The sequence below is a fragment of the Octopus bimaculoides genome, chromosome 2 (assembly GCF_046866305.1).
Source record: "Octopus bimaculoides isolate indiv1 chromosome 2, ASM4686630v1, whole genome shotgun sequence".
Classification (NCBI taxonomy): domain Eukaryota; kingdom Metazoa; phylum Mollusca; class Cephalopoda; order Octopoda; family Octopodidae; genus Octopus; species Octopus bimaculoides.
In genome coordinates, this window is record NC_142929.1 from 8293216 (window position 1) to 8312039 (window position 18824).

Consider the following 18824-nt stretch of genomic DNA (forward strand, 5'->3'; position numbering starts at 1 on the left):
TGTCAGCCGGGGCAGGATGTTATACAGCAGAACCCAAAATGCTGCCCTCCAGTAAAGCATCACCCGGGACGGGCAGCCTCCTTGTCACCCACAGCTATTTTGCTGCCTCAGCGTTGTGGCTTTGTTGCTGTATCATAAATTTATGGTAGACTTGTTTGAGCATCGACCAAAATGTCTTGCCTTACAGTTCAAAACGAGACTGTTCTTTACATTCTACGTTTAAACCCTACTGAATTTAACTTGACCTTTCATACATCGAGGTCGATTAAATAAAGTACCAGTACGTAAAGCTTCGATTTAACCGGCGAACCCTTTCCCCTAAATTTCAGATCTTTTGTCTATGTTAAAAAGTGGTGGGTTGACAGAATCGACAGAACGTAGCAAGAAATGCTTCCTGCTGAAATATTTCTCGCTTTTAAAGGGAACAAATGTCCAGTGGGAGGTGAAGGTTGGTATTTGTTCTTATATCACGTTTCACACTTTCTACGAAGATTACAGAACAACATAAGTCCGTTAGTAACTGCAAATAGGATATTTCACTTATATGGCAGTTAACAAATTTAAAGTATTTTGGTTTATATAAAGAAATAAAATTGCGTGATTCACAAATGAAATAGATTAATGATTTTGCTCAAAGCACATCCTCAAGACAAGAAAAAAGAAAAAAGGTATATAGTTGATAGGATGTAATCCTAAATTTAAAATATTGAATGTAACCAAAATTACCTTTATAGGTAGAAGAGACTGGTGCCGAAGTCCTAGGAATACGTGTGACAAAAGGTGATGCACTGTATGAACTTCCCAGAGTAAATTGTGAAGCAGTTGACGATGAGAAAGTTGTGCCATAAGTAATTTCACTGACAGAAGGCAATGATTGTGGAGTACTTGCGCTGGTTGTTGGGGCTGTCGAGGGAACTGGTGTGGGTCTTAAACTGGTTGTTGGGGCCGTTGAGGGAACTGGTGAAGGACTTGCGCTGGTTGTTGGGGCCGTTGAGGGAACTGGTGAAGGACTTGCGCTGGTTGTTGGGGCCGTTGAGGGAACTGGTGAAGGACTTGCGCTGGTTGTTGGGGCTGTTGACGGAACTGGTGAAGGACTTGCGCTGGTTGTTGGGGCCGTTGAGGGAACTGGCGTGGGTCTTAAACTGGTTGTTGGGGCCGTTGAGGGAACTGGTGTGGGTCTTAAACTGGTTGTTGGGGCCGTTGAGGGAACTGGCGAAGGACTTGCGCTGGTTGTTGGAGCTGTTGAGGGAACTGGTGAAGGACTTGCGCTGGTTGTTGGGGCCGTTGACGGAACTGGTGAAGGACTTGCGCTGGTTGTTGGGGCCGTTGACGGAACTGGTGTGGGTCTTAAACTGGTTGTTGGGGCCATTGAGGGAACTGGTGAAGGACTTGCGCTGGTTGTTGGGGCTGTTGAGGGAACTGGCGTGGGTCTTAAACTGGTTGTTGGGGCCGTTGAGGGAACTGGTGTGGGTCTTAAACTGGTTGTTGGGGCCGTTGAGGGAACTGGTGAAGGACTTGCGCTGGTTGTTGGGGCCGTTGAGGGAACTGGTGTGGGTCTTAAACTGGTTGTTGGGGCCGTTGAGGGAACTGGTGTGGGTCTTAAACTGGTTGTTGGAGCTGTTGAGGGAACTGGTGAAGGACTTGCGCTGGTTGTTGGGGCCGTTGACGGAACTGGTGAAGGACTTGCGCTGGTTGTTGGGGCCATTGAGGGAACTGGTGAAGGACTTGCGCTGGTTGTTGGGGCTGTTGAGGGAACTGGTGAAGGACTTGCGCTGGTTGTTGGGGCTGTTGAGGGAACTGGTGTGGGTCTTAAACTGGTTGTTGGGGCCGTTGAGGGAACTGGTGAAGGACTTGCGCTGGTTGTTGGGGCCGTTGAGGGAACTGGTGTGGGTCTTAAACTGGTTGTTGGGGCCATTGAGGGAACTGGTGAAGGACTTGCGCTGGTTGTTGGGGCCGTTGAGGGAACTGGTGAAGGACTTGCGCTGGTTGTTGGGGCCGTTGACGGAACTGGTGAAGGACTTGCGCTGGTTGTTGGGGCCGTTGAGGGAACTGGTGAAGGACTTGCGCTGGTTGTTGGGGCCGTTGACGGAACTGGTGAAGGACTTGCGCTGGTTGTTGGGGCCGTTGAGGGAACTGGTGTGGGTCTTAAACTGGTTGTTGGGGCCGTTGAGGGAACTGGTGAAGGACTTGCGCTGGTTGTTGGGGCCGTTGAGGGAACTGGTGAAGGACTTGCGTTGGTTGTTGGGGCCGTTGAGGGAACTGGTGTGGGTCTTAAACTGGTTGTTGGGGCCGTTGAAGGAACTGGTGAAGGACTTGCGCTGGTTGTTGGGGCCGTTGAGGGAACTGGTGAAGGACTTGCGCTGGTTGTTGGGGCCGTTGAGGGAACTGGTGAAGGACTTGCGCTGGTTGTTGGGGCCGTTGAGCGAACTGGTGAAGGACTTGCGCTGGTTGTTGGGGCCGTTGACGGAACTGGTGAAGGACTTGCGCTGGTTGTTGGGGCCGTTGAGGGAACTGGTGAAGGACTTGCGCTGGTTGTTGGGGCCGTTGAGGGAACTGGTGAAGGACTTGCGTTGGTTGTTGGGGCCGTTGAGGGAACTGGTGTGGGTCTTAAACTGGTTGTTGGGGCCGTTGAGGGTCCTGGTGAAGGACTTGCGCTGGTTGTTGGGGCCGTTGAGGGAACTGGTGAAGGACTTGCGCTGGTTGTTGGGGCCGTTGAGGGAACTGGTGAAGGACTTGCGCTGGTTGTTGGGGCCGTTGAGCGAACTGGTGAAGGACTTGCGCTGGTTGTTGGGGCTGTTGAGGGAACTGGTGTGGGTCTTAAACTGGTTGTTGGGGCCGTTGAGGGAACTGGTGAAGGACTTGCGCTGGTTGTTGGGGCCGTTGAGCGAACTGGTGAAGGACTTGCGCTGGTTGTTGGGGCCGTTGAGGGAACTGGTGAAGGACTTGCGCTGGTTGTTGGGGCCGTTGAGGGAACTGGTGAAGGACTTGCGCTGGTTGTTGGGGCCGTTGAGCGAACTGGTGAAGGACTTGCGCTGGTTGTTGGGGCCGTTGAGGGAACTGGTGAAGGACTTGCGCTGGTTGTTGGGGCCGTTGAGGGAACTGGTGAAGGACTTGCGCTGGTTGTTGGGGCCGTTGAGCGAACTGGTGAAGGACTTGCGCTGGTTGTTGGGGCTGTTGAGGGAACTGGTGTGGGTCTTAAACTGGTTGTTGGGGCCGTTGAGGGAACTGGTGAAGGACTTGCGCTGGTTGTTGGGGCCGTTGAGCGAACTGGTGAAGGACTTGCGCTGGTTGTTGGGGCCGTTGAGGGAACTGGTGAAGGACTTGCGCTTGTTGTTGGGGCCGTTGAGGGAACTGGTGAAGGACTTGCGCTGGTTGTTGGGGCCGTTGAGCGAACTGGTGAAGGACTTGCGCTGGTTCTTGGGGCCGTTGAGGGAACTGGTGAAGGACTTGCGTTGGTTGTTGGGGCCGTTGAGGGAACTGGTGTGGGTCTTAAACTGGTTGTTGGGGCCGTTGAGGGAACTGGTGAAGGACTTGCGCTGGTTGTTGGAGCCGTTGAGGGAACTGGTGAAGGACTTGCGTTGGTTGTTGGGGCCGTTGAGCGAACTGGTGAAGGACTTGCGTTGGTTGTTGGGGCTGTTGAGGGAACTGGTGTGGGTCTTAAACTGGTTGTTGGGGCCGTTGAGGGAACTGGTGAAGGACTTGCGCTGGTTGTTGGGGCCGTTGAGCGAACTGGTGAAGGACTTGCGCTGGTTGTTGGGGCCGTTGAGGGAACTGGTGAAGGACTTGCGCTGGTTGTTGGGGCCGTTGAGGGAACTGGTGAAGGACTTGCGCTGGTTGTTGGGGCCGTTGAGGGAACTGGTGAAGGACTTGCGCTGGTTGTTGGGGCTGTTGAGGGAACTGGTGAAGGACTTGCGCTGGTTGTTGGGGCTGTTGAGGGAACTGGTGAAGGACTTGCGCTGGTTGTTGGGGCCGTTGAGGGAACTGGTGAAGGACTTGCGCTGGTTGTTGGGGCTGTTGAGGGAACTGGTGAAGGACCTGCGCTGGTTGTTGGGGCCGTTGAGGGAACTGGTGAAGGACTTGCGCTGGTTGTTGGGGCCGTTGAGGGAACTGGTGAAGGACTTGCGCTGGTTGTTGGGGCTGTTGAGGGAACTGGTGAAGGACTTGCGCTGGTTGTTGGGGCTGTTGAGGGAACTGGTGAAGGACTTGCGCTGGTTGTTGGGGCTGTTGACGGAACTGGTGAAGGACTTGCGCTGGTTGTTGGGGCCGTTGAGGGAACTGGTGAAGGACTTGCGCTGGTTGTTGGGGCCGTTGAGGGAACTGGTGAAGGACTTGCGCTGGTTGTTGGGGCTGTTGAGGGAACTGGTGTGGGTCTTAAACTGGTTGTTGGGGCCGTTGAGGGAACTGGTGAAGGACTTGCGTTGGTTGTTGGGGCTGTTGAGGGAACTGGTGTGGGTCTTAAACTGGTTGTTGGGGCCGTTGAGGGAACTGGTGAAGGACTTGCGCTGGTTGTTGGGGCCGTTGAGCGAACTGGTGAAGGACTTGCGCTGGTTGTTGGGGCCGTTGAGGGAACTGGTGAAGGACTTGCGTTGGTTGTTGGGGCCGTTGAGGGAACTGGTGTGGGTCTTAAACTGGTTGTTGGGGCCGTTGAGGGAACTGGTGAAGGACTTGCGCTGGTTGTTGGGGCCGTTGAGGGAACTGGTGAAGGACTTGCGCTGGTTGTTGGGGCCGTTGAGGGAACTGGTGTGGGTCTTAAACTGGTTGTTGGGGCCGTTGAGGGAACTGGTGAAGGACTTGCACTTGTAGATATTTTAGAAATTGTCGTTATACGTTTGGGTGTACTGATGTGTGTAGAGTGGGTTATAATTCTACTTTGATAAGAACTTGGACTCGTAGCATGCGTACTCGGTGACCTCGGTAGCATTGTTGGCGTTTTAGTTTGTAATATTGAGGTGCTTCTTTGTGTACTCGCTGTCGTGGGCCTCGTTGTCCTTTTTGTTTCAATGACCAAAGTGCTTGTGGGACGAGCACTACTTGCAGTTGTATATTTTGGTACATAGCCTACAGAAATAATACGATAATATTAATGAAATCCAATCCATTCCACTGCAAAATCAGGGTTAAGTTCATTATAAAGCATATTTCTATTCTTGAGAAAATTTAATGAAATGATATTGAACATTCGTATAATCAATTTCTTTTGTGAACCCAATTATGATATCATATGACATCATAAGTATATAAAAATCTGAAATATTATCAAATCCTTATTATTTACAATAATTTTAATGGATGTTATTATATTTTTGAAGTGTTAGGTATGTATCTTTATTAAATCAGAAATGGTTGGCAATGTTGTGAATGAATGATAATAATAAAAGTTCCGCAGTCTATCTTTGCGGTTGTTTTCTGTTATATACTTTTTGGTCACGTGACTTGATCTCAAACTCTAAATTTATATTTGATTCATAATATACACAGTATATTTTAAGTTATAGATGTTATGGTTATTTAGCATCAGAGCAACACAGATTGAGTACACACACACATGCACATGTATATATATATATATATATATATATATATATATATATATATATATGTGTATACCCTGATATGCATCTATATACACATGTAGATGTAAGTATGTACATATATGTGTGTATACATGCATATATATTCTTTGTATTATATATATATATATATATATATATATATATATATATATATATATGAAAACTATTTCAATACAAATGTATTAATTTCCAGCAAAATATTGGTGCCTTGTTGTACCACTCTTCTGAATTTATATATATATATATATATATATATATATATATATATATATATATGGTCACCATTACCACAAGACTAACAATCACATCAATTCTTTTATTAAATATTAAAGGTCTCCTACAATGCAACAGCAAAAAAAAAAAAATTGCATAGTTGAGGGATCTTTTTGATGCAATCAAGCGATATGCGTTGCACTTAGAGAGACACATCTCTCTGTAGATATAAATGACACAGAAATACACATACCAATGTATGTTGTGTTCCGTGAAGACAGAAAGGGAAGAAGTCACGGTGGAGTTGCATTGTACATCCGTGAAGATGTTACACCACAAACCTTGTTGTCACACTCAAAGTCAGTCTGTGACACTCTCATAGCGCATTCAATGCAACTTGATGTGGTAATATGCACACTGTATCGTCCAGCAGATGCCTCAAATCATGACGGTAAATTTGAGGAAAGTCTTACAATGATAAAAGTAGTTCTCACAAAAGGAGATCAAAGTGTTAAAATACTTCTGATGTGTGACTTCAACATCCCCATCTGCAAATTTCAGTATATAAGGTTTAGAGGTATTCAATAGTTTGAGAATTAGTAATATGTTTCGATAAAAAAAATAAATAAAAATAATTAAACCACCGTTGTGTTGACAGATGCAGGTCCATAGGAAAATGAAATATTTGTGTAAAATAGTTTGGAAATATTTTGTAGAGGGCATATGAGAAAACCCGTTCAGTGAACTATGCACCGATATAGACATTTGTGACAAGAAGTACAGAGTACATAAGAGTTCACAAATAAGTTGACAAATGATTCAAAGGAGATTTATGCAGTCAATATAACGTGAGGAGATTGAAACATCTTAAAAGAATGTAACGCACACTGAAAACCTTACAAACGTATAAGGTCAATGTGCAATGGAGAAATTGGTTTTGGTCATATTTATTGTTAAATGCAATTACTGTATACTCAAATGAACTGATCAAAGGAATCTGTTTGAATTTGCCGTCTAAAGAAAATGATGTTGAATGATGTAGCAATATTGGACAGGAGAAATTAATAAGAATGTGTGAAAAATGGTTTAAATTAAATAAATTTGCCGGATTCTCCACAAAGAAAATATTTTTGTCAGCGATTGATATATATTGAAAGAACATGCGGGGACTGATGACAAATTTAGAAACAACGTTTGAAAAAGAATCTATGTTTTAGGGTACATCTGTTAATAATAAAACTTACGGGGTTTAGTTGTTGGTGGAGTTGATACAGTTGATGAAGTGAGTGGTGCCATTGTTGTTCTGATAGGGTCTGCAACAGAGAAGGAAAGACAAAATGTTCGATGGAAGGATCATTTAAATTTCGATGAAACCGTAAATTTATTACATGCAGTAGAAATCGATGTTAATGTATATAACGATGGAAAAGTTGATATTAACTGCTTACGTTTACAGAGCTTTGCAGAGAGAGACACGAACATATCTTGTAATGGATGGCTTGGCAAAAGTTCAATTTCTACCAAGCTTTGACCATTATGTTGTGGAATGTCTATAGTTCGATCTGGAGTGGATGTCTAATAAATGAAATGAAAATTTAATTGAAATAGTCTTCAACTACATAAAAATTGTGAACATAAAGCAGTTTACCTTTTCAAAGATTCAAATTATACTATAATATGTATAAATGAATATTATCGATTAAGTTAGCAACAAAAAATCGAATGTTTAAAACGTGACAACCTGGAGCGTTTGAACATTGTATTTTGTAATTCGAAATGGTTTTGTGAATAGAACGAAGAAAAGAACCACTAGTGTATACCTTGATTAGGATTTTTGCCGATGGACGGGATATGAAAACTGTATAGGACTTCACATTCTCGTGTCGAACAAGGCGAATTGAACCTCCGGCATCTAGGTTGGGGCCAATATCTAATGTGATAATCCTCGTGTCATTCGTATTAGTTCTCCATGCAAAACCTGGTCTGATGTCACCGGGATTGCCAATTAACGGATTGAGAGAGATGGCTGTATCTGGGATGAAAGATTCATCATCCATCGCTTCTGATATGTCACACAACACTGTCAAAGAAAACAATCACCTCTTGTATAATGAGAAATTAAGTCAAACAGTGATTCTGTTGTATATGTGAAAGAAATGAAACAATAGATTGGCGAGAATTTGTATCCATATAACTCATATTGTGTGGTGGTGGATGGGCTTGGAGAAACTATTGAAGATCCCATTGCTGTGGAGGCAGGTTCTGCATTATAAAATACGCATCGGATAAGGGAAATATAAAAGCCAGAACAGAAAGATACATGATTTATTTTCAAGAATTATGATGCAAATTAGAGACTTATCTGCAGTAATATGAAGCGGAAAGTTATAGGCAATTGATGATTCGTTGTTATGAAGGGTAGGTAATACCTGTCTGGGTATAGTTTGTAATCGGAAACGAAATAATCATGCATTTTTCTTACATAAAATTCAAACTACTTTACAAGTAATAACAGCCGTGAGCAGAATAGGAAAAGTGGCGATGAGGTCCATGTGAGAAGGCGGATGGTGAAGGAGGTGCTGAATTTCAATAAAAATTCAGTATATAAGGTTTGGAGATATTGGAGAGATTGAGAATTATTATCCATATTGAGACGAAAGAAATGAAAACAACGTTGTTTTTATAGCTGAAGGTCGTTTAGAATGATGAATTATTTGTGTGAAAAATTTTGGAAATGCTGTGTAGACGTCATACGTGAAGATCCGTACGTGAACGACGCTCCGACGTAGTCGAGTGTGAGAAGTTTCGCGGAAGAAACAAACGTTGACAAATATATGTACAGATGAATCAAGTGAGAATGCAAGCTGTCAATTTAATAAGGGTTCAATTGCAAATCAGGAGAATTTAGTAACATCCTAACAGTATTGTTGAAATTGAAATATTCTATAATTGGTGACGAAATAATATTGTTGTAATGGTTCGCAAAATATAGAAAGTATTACTTAGTCAAGCTGAAAATCTTACAAAGATTACGATCAATGTGCTATGGAGAAATTGGTTTTGGTCATATTTATTGTTAAATGCAATTACTGTATACTCAAATGAACTGATCACAGAATCTGTTTGAATTTGGTGTGAAAAGAAAATGATATTGAATGATGTAGCAATATTGGACAGGAGAAATTAATAAGACTGTGTGAGAACTGGTTTAAATTAAATAATTTTGCCGGATTTTCCACAAAGAAATGTTTAATTTGTTAGTGATTGATAGATATTGAGTGAACATGCGGGGACCGATGACAAATTTAAAAACAACGTTTGAAAAAGAATCTATGTTTTAGGGTACTTCTGTTAATAATAAAACTTACGGGGTTTAGATGTTGGTGGAGTTGATACAGTTGATGAAGTGAGTGGTGCCATTGTTGTTCTGATAGGGTCTGCAACAGAGAAGAGAAAGCAAAATATTGGATGGAAGGATCATTTAAATTTCGATGAAATTGTAAATTTATTACATGCAGTAGAAATCGATGTTAATGTATATAACGATGGAAAAGTTGATATTAACTGCTTACGTTTACAGAGCTTTGCAGAGAGAGACACGAACATATCTTGTAATGGATGGCTTGGCAAAAGTTCAATTTCTACCAAGCTTTGACCATTATGTTGTGGAATGTCTATAGTTCGATCTGGAGTGGATGTCTAATAAATGAAATGAAAATTTAATTGAAATAGTCTTCAACAACATAAAAATTGTGAACATAAAGCAGTTTACCTTTTCAAAGATTCAAATTATACTATAATATGTATAAATGAATATTATCGATTAAGTTAGCAAGAAAAAATCGAATGTTTAAAACGTGACAACCTGGAGCGTTTGAACATTGTATTTTGTAATTCGAAATGGTTTTGTGAATAGAACGAAGAAAAGAACCACTAGTGTATACCTTGATTAGGATTTTTGCCGATGGACGGGATATGAAAACTGTATAGGACTTCACATTCTCGTGTCGAACAAGGCGAATTGAACCTCCGGCATCTAGGTTGGGGCCAATATCTAATGTGATAATCCTCGTGTCATTCGTATTAGTTCCCCATGCAAAACCTGGTCTGATGTCACCGGGATTGCCAATTAACGGATTGAGAGAGATGGCTGTATCTGGGATGAAAGATTCATCATCCATCGCTTCTGATATGTCACACAACACTGTCAAAGAAAACAATCACCTCTTGTATAATGAGAAATTAAGTCAAACAGTGATTCTGTTGTATATGTGAAAGAAATGAAACAATAGATTGGCGAGAATTTGTATCCATATAACTCATATTGTGTGGTGGTGGATGGGCTTGGAGAAACTATTGAAGATCCCATTGCTGTGGAGGCAGGTTCTGCATTATAAAATACGCATCGGATAAGGGAATTATAAAAGCCAGAACAGAAAGATACATGGTTTATTTTCAAGAATTATGATGCAAATTAGAGACTTATCTGCAGTAATACGAAGCGGAAAGTTATAGGCAATTGATGATTCGTTGTTATGAAGGGTAGGTAATACCTGTCGGGATATAGTTTGTAATCGGAAACGAAATAATCATGCATTTTTCTTACATAAAATTCAAACTACTTTACAAGTAATAACAGCCGTGAGCAGAATAGGAAAAGTGGCGATGAGGTCCATGTGAGAAGGCGGATGGTGAAGGAGGTGCTGAATTTCAATAAAAATTCAGTATATAAGGTTTGGAGATATTGGAGAGATTGAGAATTTTTATCCATATTAAGACGAAAGAAATAAAAACAACGTTGTTTTTATAGCTGAAGGTCGTTTAGAATGATGAATTATTTGTGTGAAAAATTTTGGAAATGCTGTGTAGACGTCATACGTGAACATCCGTACGTGAACGACGCTCCGACGTAGTCAAGTGTGAGAAGTTTCGCGGAAGAAACAAACGTTGACAAATATATGTACAGATGAATCAAGTGAGAATGCAAGCTGTCAATTTAATAAGGGTTCAATTGCAAATCAGGAGAATTTAGTAACATCCTAACAGTATTGTTGAAATTGAAATATTCTATAATTGGTGACGAAATAATTTTGTTTGAATTGTTCGCAAAAAATGGAAAGTATTACTTAGTCAAGCTGAAAATCTTACAAAGATTACGATCAACGTGCTATGGAGAAATTGGTTTTGGTCATATTTATTGTTAAATGCAATTACTGTATACTCAAATGAACTGATCACAGAATCCGTTTGAATTTGCCGTCCAAAGAAAATGATATTGAATGATGTAGCAATATTGGACAGGAGAAATTAATAAGAATGTGTGAGAACTGGTTTAAATTAAATAAAGTTGCCGGATTATCCACAAAGAAATGTTTTCTTTGTCAGTGATTGATAGATATTGAGTGAACATGCGGGGACTGATGACAAATTTAAAAACAACGTTTGAAAAAGAATCTATGTTTTAGGGTACATCTGTTAATAATAAAACTTACGGGGTTTAGATGTTGGTGGAGTTGATACAGTTGATGAAGTGAGTGGTGCCATTGTTGTTCTGATAGGGTCTGCAACAGAGAAGAGAAAGCAAAATATTGGATGGAAGGATCATTTAAATTTCGATGAAATTGTAAATTTATTACATGCAGTAGAAATCGATTTTAATGTATATAACGATGGAAAAGTTGATATTAACTGCTTACGTTTACAGAGCTTTGCAGAGAGAGACACGAACATATCTTGTAATGGATGGCTTGGCAAAAGTTCAATTTCTACCAAGCTTTGACCATTATGTTGTGGAATGTCTATAGTTCGATCTGGAGTGGATGCCTAATAAATGAAATGAAAATTTAATTGAAATAGTCTTCAACAACATAAAAATTGTGAACATAAAGCAGTTTACCTTTTCAAAGATTCAAATTATACTATAATATGTATAAATGAATATTATCGATTAAGTTAGCAAGAAAAAATCGAATGTTTAAAACGTGACAACCTGGAGCGTTTGAACATTGTATTTTGTAATTCGAAATGGTTTTGTGAATAGAACGAAGAAAAGAACCACTAGTGTATACCTTGATTAGGATTTTTGCCGATGGACGGGATATGAAAACTGTATAGGACTTCACATTCTCGTGTCGAACAAGGCGAATTGAACCTCCGGCATCTAGGTTGGGGCCAATATCTAATGTGATAATCCTCGTGTCATTCGTATTAGTTCCCCATGCAAAACCTGGTCTGATGTCACCGGGATTGCCAATTAACGGATTGAGAGAGATGGCTGTATCTGGGATGAAAGATTCATCATCCATCGCTTCTGATATGTCACACAACACTGTCAAAGAAAACAATCACCTCTTGTATAATGAGAAATTAAGTCAAACAGTGATTCTGTTGTATATGTGAAAGAAATGAAACAATAGATTGGCGAGAATTTGTATCCATATAACTCATATTGTGTGGTGGTGGATGGGCTTGGAGAAACTATTGAAGATCCTATTGCTGTGGAGGCAGGTTCTACATTATAAAATACGCATCGGATAAGGGAAATATAAAAGCCAGAACAGAAAGATACATGATTTATTTTCAAGAATTATGATGCAAATTAGAGACTTATCTGCAGTAATATGAAGCGGAAAGTTATAGGCAATTGATGATTCGTTGTTATGAAGGGTAGGTAATACCTGTCGGGGTATAGTTTGTAATCGGAAACGAAATAATCATGCATTTTTCTTACATAAAATTCAAACTACTTTACAAGTAATAACAGCCGTGAGCAGAATAGGAAAAGTGCCGATGAGGTCCATGTGAGAAGGCGGATGGTGAAGGAGGTGCTGAATTTCAATAAAAATTCAGTATATAAGGTTTGGAGATATTGGAGAGATTGAGAATTATTATCCATATTAAGACGGAAGAAATAAAAACAACGTTGTTTTTATAGCTGAAGGTCGTTTAGAATGATGAATTATTTGTGTGAAAAATTTTGGAAATGCTGTGTAGACGTCATACGTGAACATCCGTACGTGAACGACGCTCCGACATAGTCGAGTGTGAGAAGTTTCGCGGAAGAAACAAACGTTGACAAATATATGTACAGATGAATCAAGTGAGAATGCAAGCTGTCAATTTAATAAGGGTTCAATTGCAAATCAGGAGAATTTAGTAACATCCTAACAGTATTGTTGAAATTGAAATATTCTATAGTTGGTGACGAAATAATTTTGTTTGAATTGTTCGCAAAAAATGGAAAGTATTACTTAGTCAAGCTGAAAATCTTACAAAGATTACGATCAATGTGCTATGGAGAAATTGGTTTTGGTCATATTTATTGTTAAATGCAATTACTGTATACTCAAATGAACTTATCACAGAATCTGTTTGAATTTGCCGTCCAAAGAAAATGATATTGAATGATGTAGCAATATTGGACAGGAGAAATTAATAAGTATGTGTGAGAACTGGTTTAAATTAAATAAAGTTGCCGGATTATCCACAAAGAAATGTTTTCTTTGTCAGTGATTGATAGATATTGAGTGAACATGCGGGGTCTGATGACAATTTAGAAACAACGTTTGAAAAAGAATCTATGTTTTAGGGTACTTCTGTTAATAATAAAACTTACGGGGTTTAGATGTTGGTGGAGTTGATACAGTTGATGAAGTGAGTGGTGCCATTGTTGTTCTGATAGGGTCTGCAACAGAGAAGAGAAAGCAAAATATTGGATGGAAGGATCATTTAAATTTCGATGTAATTGTAAATTTATTACATGCAGTAGAAATCGATTTTAATGTATATAACGATGGAAAAGTTGATATTAACTGCTTACGTTTACAGAGCTTTGCAGAGAGAGACACGAACATATCTTGTAATGGATGGCTTGGCAAAAGTTCAATTTCTACCAAGCTTTGACCATTATGTTGTGGAATGTCTATAGTTCGATCTGGAGTGGATGCCTAATAAATGAAATGAAAATTTAATTGAAATAGTCTTCAACAACATAAAAATTGTGAACATAAAGCAGTTTACCTTTTCAAAGATTCAAATTATACTATAATATGTATAAATGAATATTATCGATTAAGTTAGCAAGAAAAAATCGAATGTTTAAAACGTGACAACCTGGAGCGTTTGAACATTGTATTTTGTAATTCGAAATGGTTTTGTGAATAGAACGAAGAAAAGAACCACTAGTGTATACCTTGATTAGGATTTTTGCCGATGGACGGGATATGAAAACTGTATAGGACTTCACATTCTCGTGTCGAACAAGGCGAATTGAACCTCCGGCATCTAGGTTGGGGCCAATATCTAATGTGATAATCCTCGTGTCATTCGTATTAGTTCCCCATGCAAAACCTGGTCTGATGTCACCGGGATTGCCAATTAACGGATTGAGAGAGATGGCTGTATCTGGGATGAAAGATTCATCATCCATCGCTTCTGATATGTCACACAACACTGTCAAAGAAAACAATCACCTCTTGTATAATGAGAAATTAAGTCAAACAGTGATTCTGTTGTATATGTGAAAGAAATGAAACAATAGATTGGCGAGAATTTGTATCCATATAACTCATATTGTGTGGTGGTGGATGGGCTTGGAGAAACTATTGAAGATCCTATTGCTGTGGAGGCAGGTTCTACATTATAAAATACGCATCGGATAAGGGAAATATAAAAGCCAGAACAGAAAGATACATGATTTATTTTCAAGAATTATGATGCAAATTAGAGACTTATCTGCAGTAATATGAAGCGGAAAGTTATAGGCAATTGATGATTCGTTGTTATGAAGGGTAGGTAATACCTGTCGGGGTATAGTTTGTAATCGGAAACGAAATAATCATGCATTTTTCTTACATAAAATTCAAACTACTTTACAAGTAATAACAGCCGTGAGCAGAATAGGAAAAGTGGCGATGAGGTCCATGTGAGAAGGCGGATGGTGAAGGAGGTGCTGAATTTCAATAAAAATTCAGTATATAAGGTTTGGAGATATTGGAGAGATTGAGAATTATTATCCATATTAAGACGAAAGAAATAAAAACAACGTTGTTTTTATAGCTGAAGGTCGTTTAGAATGATGAATTATTTGTGTGAAAAATTTTGGAAATGCTGTGTAGACGTCATACGTGAACATCCGTACGTGAACGACGCTCCGACATAGTCGAGTGTGAGAAGTTTCGCGGAAGAAACAAACGTTGACAAATATATGTACAGATGAATCAAGTGAGAATGCAAGCTGTCAATTTAATAAGGGTTCAATTGCAAATCAGGAGAATTTAGTAACATCCTAACAGTATTGTTGAAATTGAAATATTCTATAGTTGGTGACGAAATAATTTTGTTTGAATTGTTCGCAAAAAATGGAAAGTATTACTTAGTCAAGCTGAAAATCTTACAAAGATTACGATCAATGTGCTATGGAGAAATTGGTTTTGGTCATATTTATTGTTAAATGCAATTACTGTATACTCAAATGAACTTATCACAGAATCTGTTTGAATTTGCCGTCCAAAGAAAATGATATTGAATGATGTAGCAATATTGGACAGGAGAAATTAATAAGTATGTGTGAGAACTGGTTTAAATTAAATAAAGTTGCCGGATTATCCACAAAGAAATGTTTTCTTTGTCAGTGATTGATAGATATTGAGTGAACATGCGGGGTCTGATGACAATTTAGAAACAACGTTTGAAAAAGAATCTATGTTTTAGGGTACTTCTGTTAATAATAAAACTTACGGGGTTTAGATGTTGGTGGAGTTGATACAGTTGATGAAGTGAGTGGTGCCATTGTTGTTCTGATAGGGTCTGCAACAGAGAAGAGAAAGCAAAATATTGGATGGAAGGATCATTTAAATTTCGATGTAATTGTAAATTTATTACATGCAGTAGAAATCGATTTTAATGTATATAACGATGGAAAAGTTGATATTAACTGCTTACGTTTACAGAGCTTTGCAGAGAGAGACACGAACATATCTTGTAATGGATGGCTTGGCAAAAGTTCAATTTCTACCAAGCTTTGACCATTATGTTGTGGAATGTCTATAGTTCGATCTGGAGTGGATGCCTAATAAATGAAATGAAAATTTAATTGAAATAGTCTTCAACAACATAAAAATTGTGAACATAAAGCAGTTTACCTTTTCAAAGATTCAAATTATACTATAATATGTATAAATGAATATTATCGATTAAGTTAGCAACAAAAAATCGAATGTTTAAAACGTGACAACCTGGAGCGTTTGAACATTGTATTTTGTAATTCGAAATGGTTTTGTGAATAGAACGAAGAAAAGAACCACTAGTGTATACCTTGATTAGGATTTTTGCCGATGGACGGGATATGAAAACTGTATAGGACTTCACATTCTCGTGTCGAACAAGGCGAATTGAACCTCCGGCATCTAGGTTGGGGCCAATATCTAATGTGATAATCCTCGTGTCATTCGTATTAGTTCCCCATGCAAAACCTGGTCTGATGTCACCGGGATTGCCAATTAACGGATTGAGAGAGATGGCTGTATCTGGGATGAAAGATTCATCATCCATCGCTTCTGATATGTCACACAACACTGTCAAAGAAAACAATCACCTCTTGTATAATGAGAAATTAAGTCAAACAGTGATTCTGTTGTATATGTGAAAGAAATGAAACAATAGATTGGCGAGAATTTGTATCCATATAACTCATATTGTGTGGTGGTGGATGGGCTTGGAGAAACTATTGAAGATCCTATTGCTGTGGAGGCAGGTTCTACATTATAAAATACGCATCGGATAAGGGAAATATAAAAGCCAGAACAGAAAGATACATGATTTATTTTCAAGAATTATGATGCAAATTAGAGACTTATCTGCAGTAATACGAAGCGGAAAGTTATAGGCAATTGATGATTCGTTGTTATGAAAGGTAGGTAATACCTGTCGGGATATAGTTTGTAATCGGAAACGAAATAATCATGCATTTTTCTTACATAAAATTCAAACTACTTTACAAGTAATAACAGCCGTGAGCAGAATAGGAAAAGTGGCGATGAGGTCCATGTGAGAAGGCAGATGGTGAAGGAGGTGCTGAATTTCAATAAAAATTCAGTATATAAGGTTTGGAGATATTGGAGAGATTGAGAATTTTTATCCATATTAAGACGAAAGAAATAAAAACAACGTTGTTTTTATAGCTGAAGGTCGTTTAGAATGATGAATTATTTGTGTGAAAAATTTTGGAAATGCTGTGTAGACGTCATACGTGAACATCCGTACGCGAACGACGCTCCGACGTAGTCAAGTGTGAGAAGTTTCGCGGAAGAAACAAACGTTGACAAATATATGTACAGATGAATCAAGTGAGAATGCAAGCTGTCAATTTAATAAGGGTTCAATTGCAAATCAGGAGAATTTAGTAACATCCTAACAGTATTGTTGAAATTGAAATATTCTATAATTGGTGACGAAATAATTTTGTTTGAATTGTTCGCAAAAAATGGAAAGTATTACTTAGTCAAGCTGAAAATCATACAAAGATTACGATCAATGTGCTATGGAGAAATTGGTTTTGGTCATATTTATTGTTAAATGCAATTACTGTATACTCAAATGAACTGATCACAGAATCTGTTTGAATTTGCCGTCCAAAGAAAATGATATTGAATGATGTAGCAATATTGGACAGGAGAAATTAATAAGTATGTGTGAGAACTGGTTTAAATTAAATAAAGTTGCCGGATTATCCACAAAGAAATGTTTTCTTTGTTAGTGATTGATAGATATTGAGTGAACATGCGGGGTCTGATGACAATTTAGAAACAACGTTTGAAAAAGAATCTATGTTTTAGGGTACTTCTGTTAATAATAAAACTTACGGGGTTTAGATGTTGGTGGAGTTGATACAGTTGATGAAGTGAGTGGTGCCATTGTTGTTCTGATAGGGTCTGCAACAGAGAAGAGAAAGCAAAATGTTCGATGGAAGGATCATTTAAACTTCGCTGAAATTGTAAATTTATTACATGCAGTAGAAATCGATGTTAATGTATATAACGATGGAAAAGTTGATATTAACTGCTTACGTTTACAGAGCTTTGCAGAGAGAGACACGAACATATCTTGTAATGGATGGCTTGGCAAAAGTTCAATTTCTACCAAGCTTTGACCATTATGTTGTGGAATGTCTATAGTTCGATCTGGAGTGGATGCCTAATAAATGAAATGAAAATTTAATTGAAATAGTCTTCAACAACATAAAAATTGTGAACATAAAGCAGTTTAGCTTTTCAAAGATTCAAATTATACTATAATATGTATAAATGAATATTATCGATTAAGTTAGCAAGAAAAAATCGAATGTTTAAAACGTGACAACCTGGAGCGTTTGAACATTGTATTTTGTAATTCGAAATGGTTTTGTGAATAGAACGAAGAAAAGAACCACTAGTGTATACCTTGATTAGGATTTTTGCCGATGGACGGGATATGAAAACTGTATAGGACTTCACATTCTCGTGTCGAACAAGGCGAATTGAACCTCCGGCATCTAGGTTGGGGCCAATATCTAATGTGATAATCCTCGTGTCATTCGTATTAGTTCCCCATGCAAAACCTGGTCTGATGTCACCGGGATTGCCAATTAACGGATTGAGAGAGATGGCTGTATCTGGGATGAAAGATTCATCATCCATCGCTTCTGATATGTCACACAACACTGTCAAATAAAACAATCACCTCTTGTATAATGAGAAATTAAGTCAAACAGTGATTCTGTTGTATATGTGAAAGAAATGAAACAATAGATTGGCGAGAATTTGTATCCATATAACTCATATTGTGTGGTGGTGGATGGGCTTGGAGAAACTATTGAAGATCCTATTGCTGTGGAGGCAGGTTCTGCATTATAAAATACGCATCGGATAAGGGAAATATAAAAGCCAGAACAGAAAGATACATGATTTATTTTCAAGAATTATGATGCAAATTACAGACTTATCTGCAGTAATATGAAGCGGAAAGTTATAGGCAATTGATGATTCGTTGTTATGAAGGGTA

The 18824-nt window shown here is 39.1% G+C and overlaps 1 protein-coding gene across 1 annotated transcript in view; it reads right to left on the minus strand.

Moving 5' to 3' along the window:
- LOC128247132 (uncharacterized) overlaps positions 1-18824 on the minus strand; it is a 117383-nt gene that overhangs the window by 94588 nt on the left and 3971 nt on the right. Inside the window, exons 7-25 of the mRNA XM_089348302.1 lie at positions 18224-18483; positions 17852-17978; positions 17648-17716; positions 16101-16360; positions 15729-15855; positions 15525-15593; positions 13978-14237; positions 13606-13732; positions 13402-13470; positions 11855-12114; positions 11483-11609; positions 11279-11347; positions 9731-9990; positions 9359-9485; positions 9155-9223; positions 7607-7866; positions 7235-7361; positions 7031-7099; positions 727-5058 (exon numbers count right to left, since the gene is read on the minus strand). Coding sequence (XP_089204428.1) covers positions 727-5058; positions 7031-7099; positions 7235-7361; positions 7607-7866; positions 9155-9223; positions 9359-9485; positions 9731-9990; positions 11279-11347; positions 11483-11609; positions 11855-12114; positions 13402-13470; positions 13606-13732; positions 13978-14237; positions 15525-15593; positions 15729-15855; positions 16101-16360; positions 17648-17716; positions 17852-17978; positions 18224-18483 — 7068 coding nt within the window. The remainder of the gene's footprint in view (positions 1-726; positions 5059-7030; positions 7100-7234; positions 7362-7606; positions 7867-9154; positions 9224-9358; positions 9486-9730; positions 9991-11278; positions 11348-11482; positions 11610-11854; positions 12115-13401; positions 13471-13605; positions 13733-13977; positions 14238-15524; positions 15594-15728; positions 15856-16100; positions 16361-17647; positions 17717-17851; positions 17979-18223; positions 18484-18824) is intronic.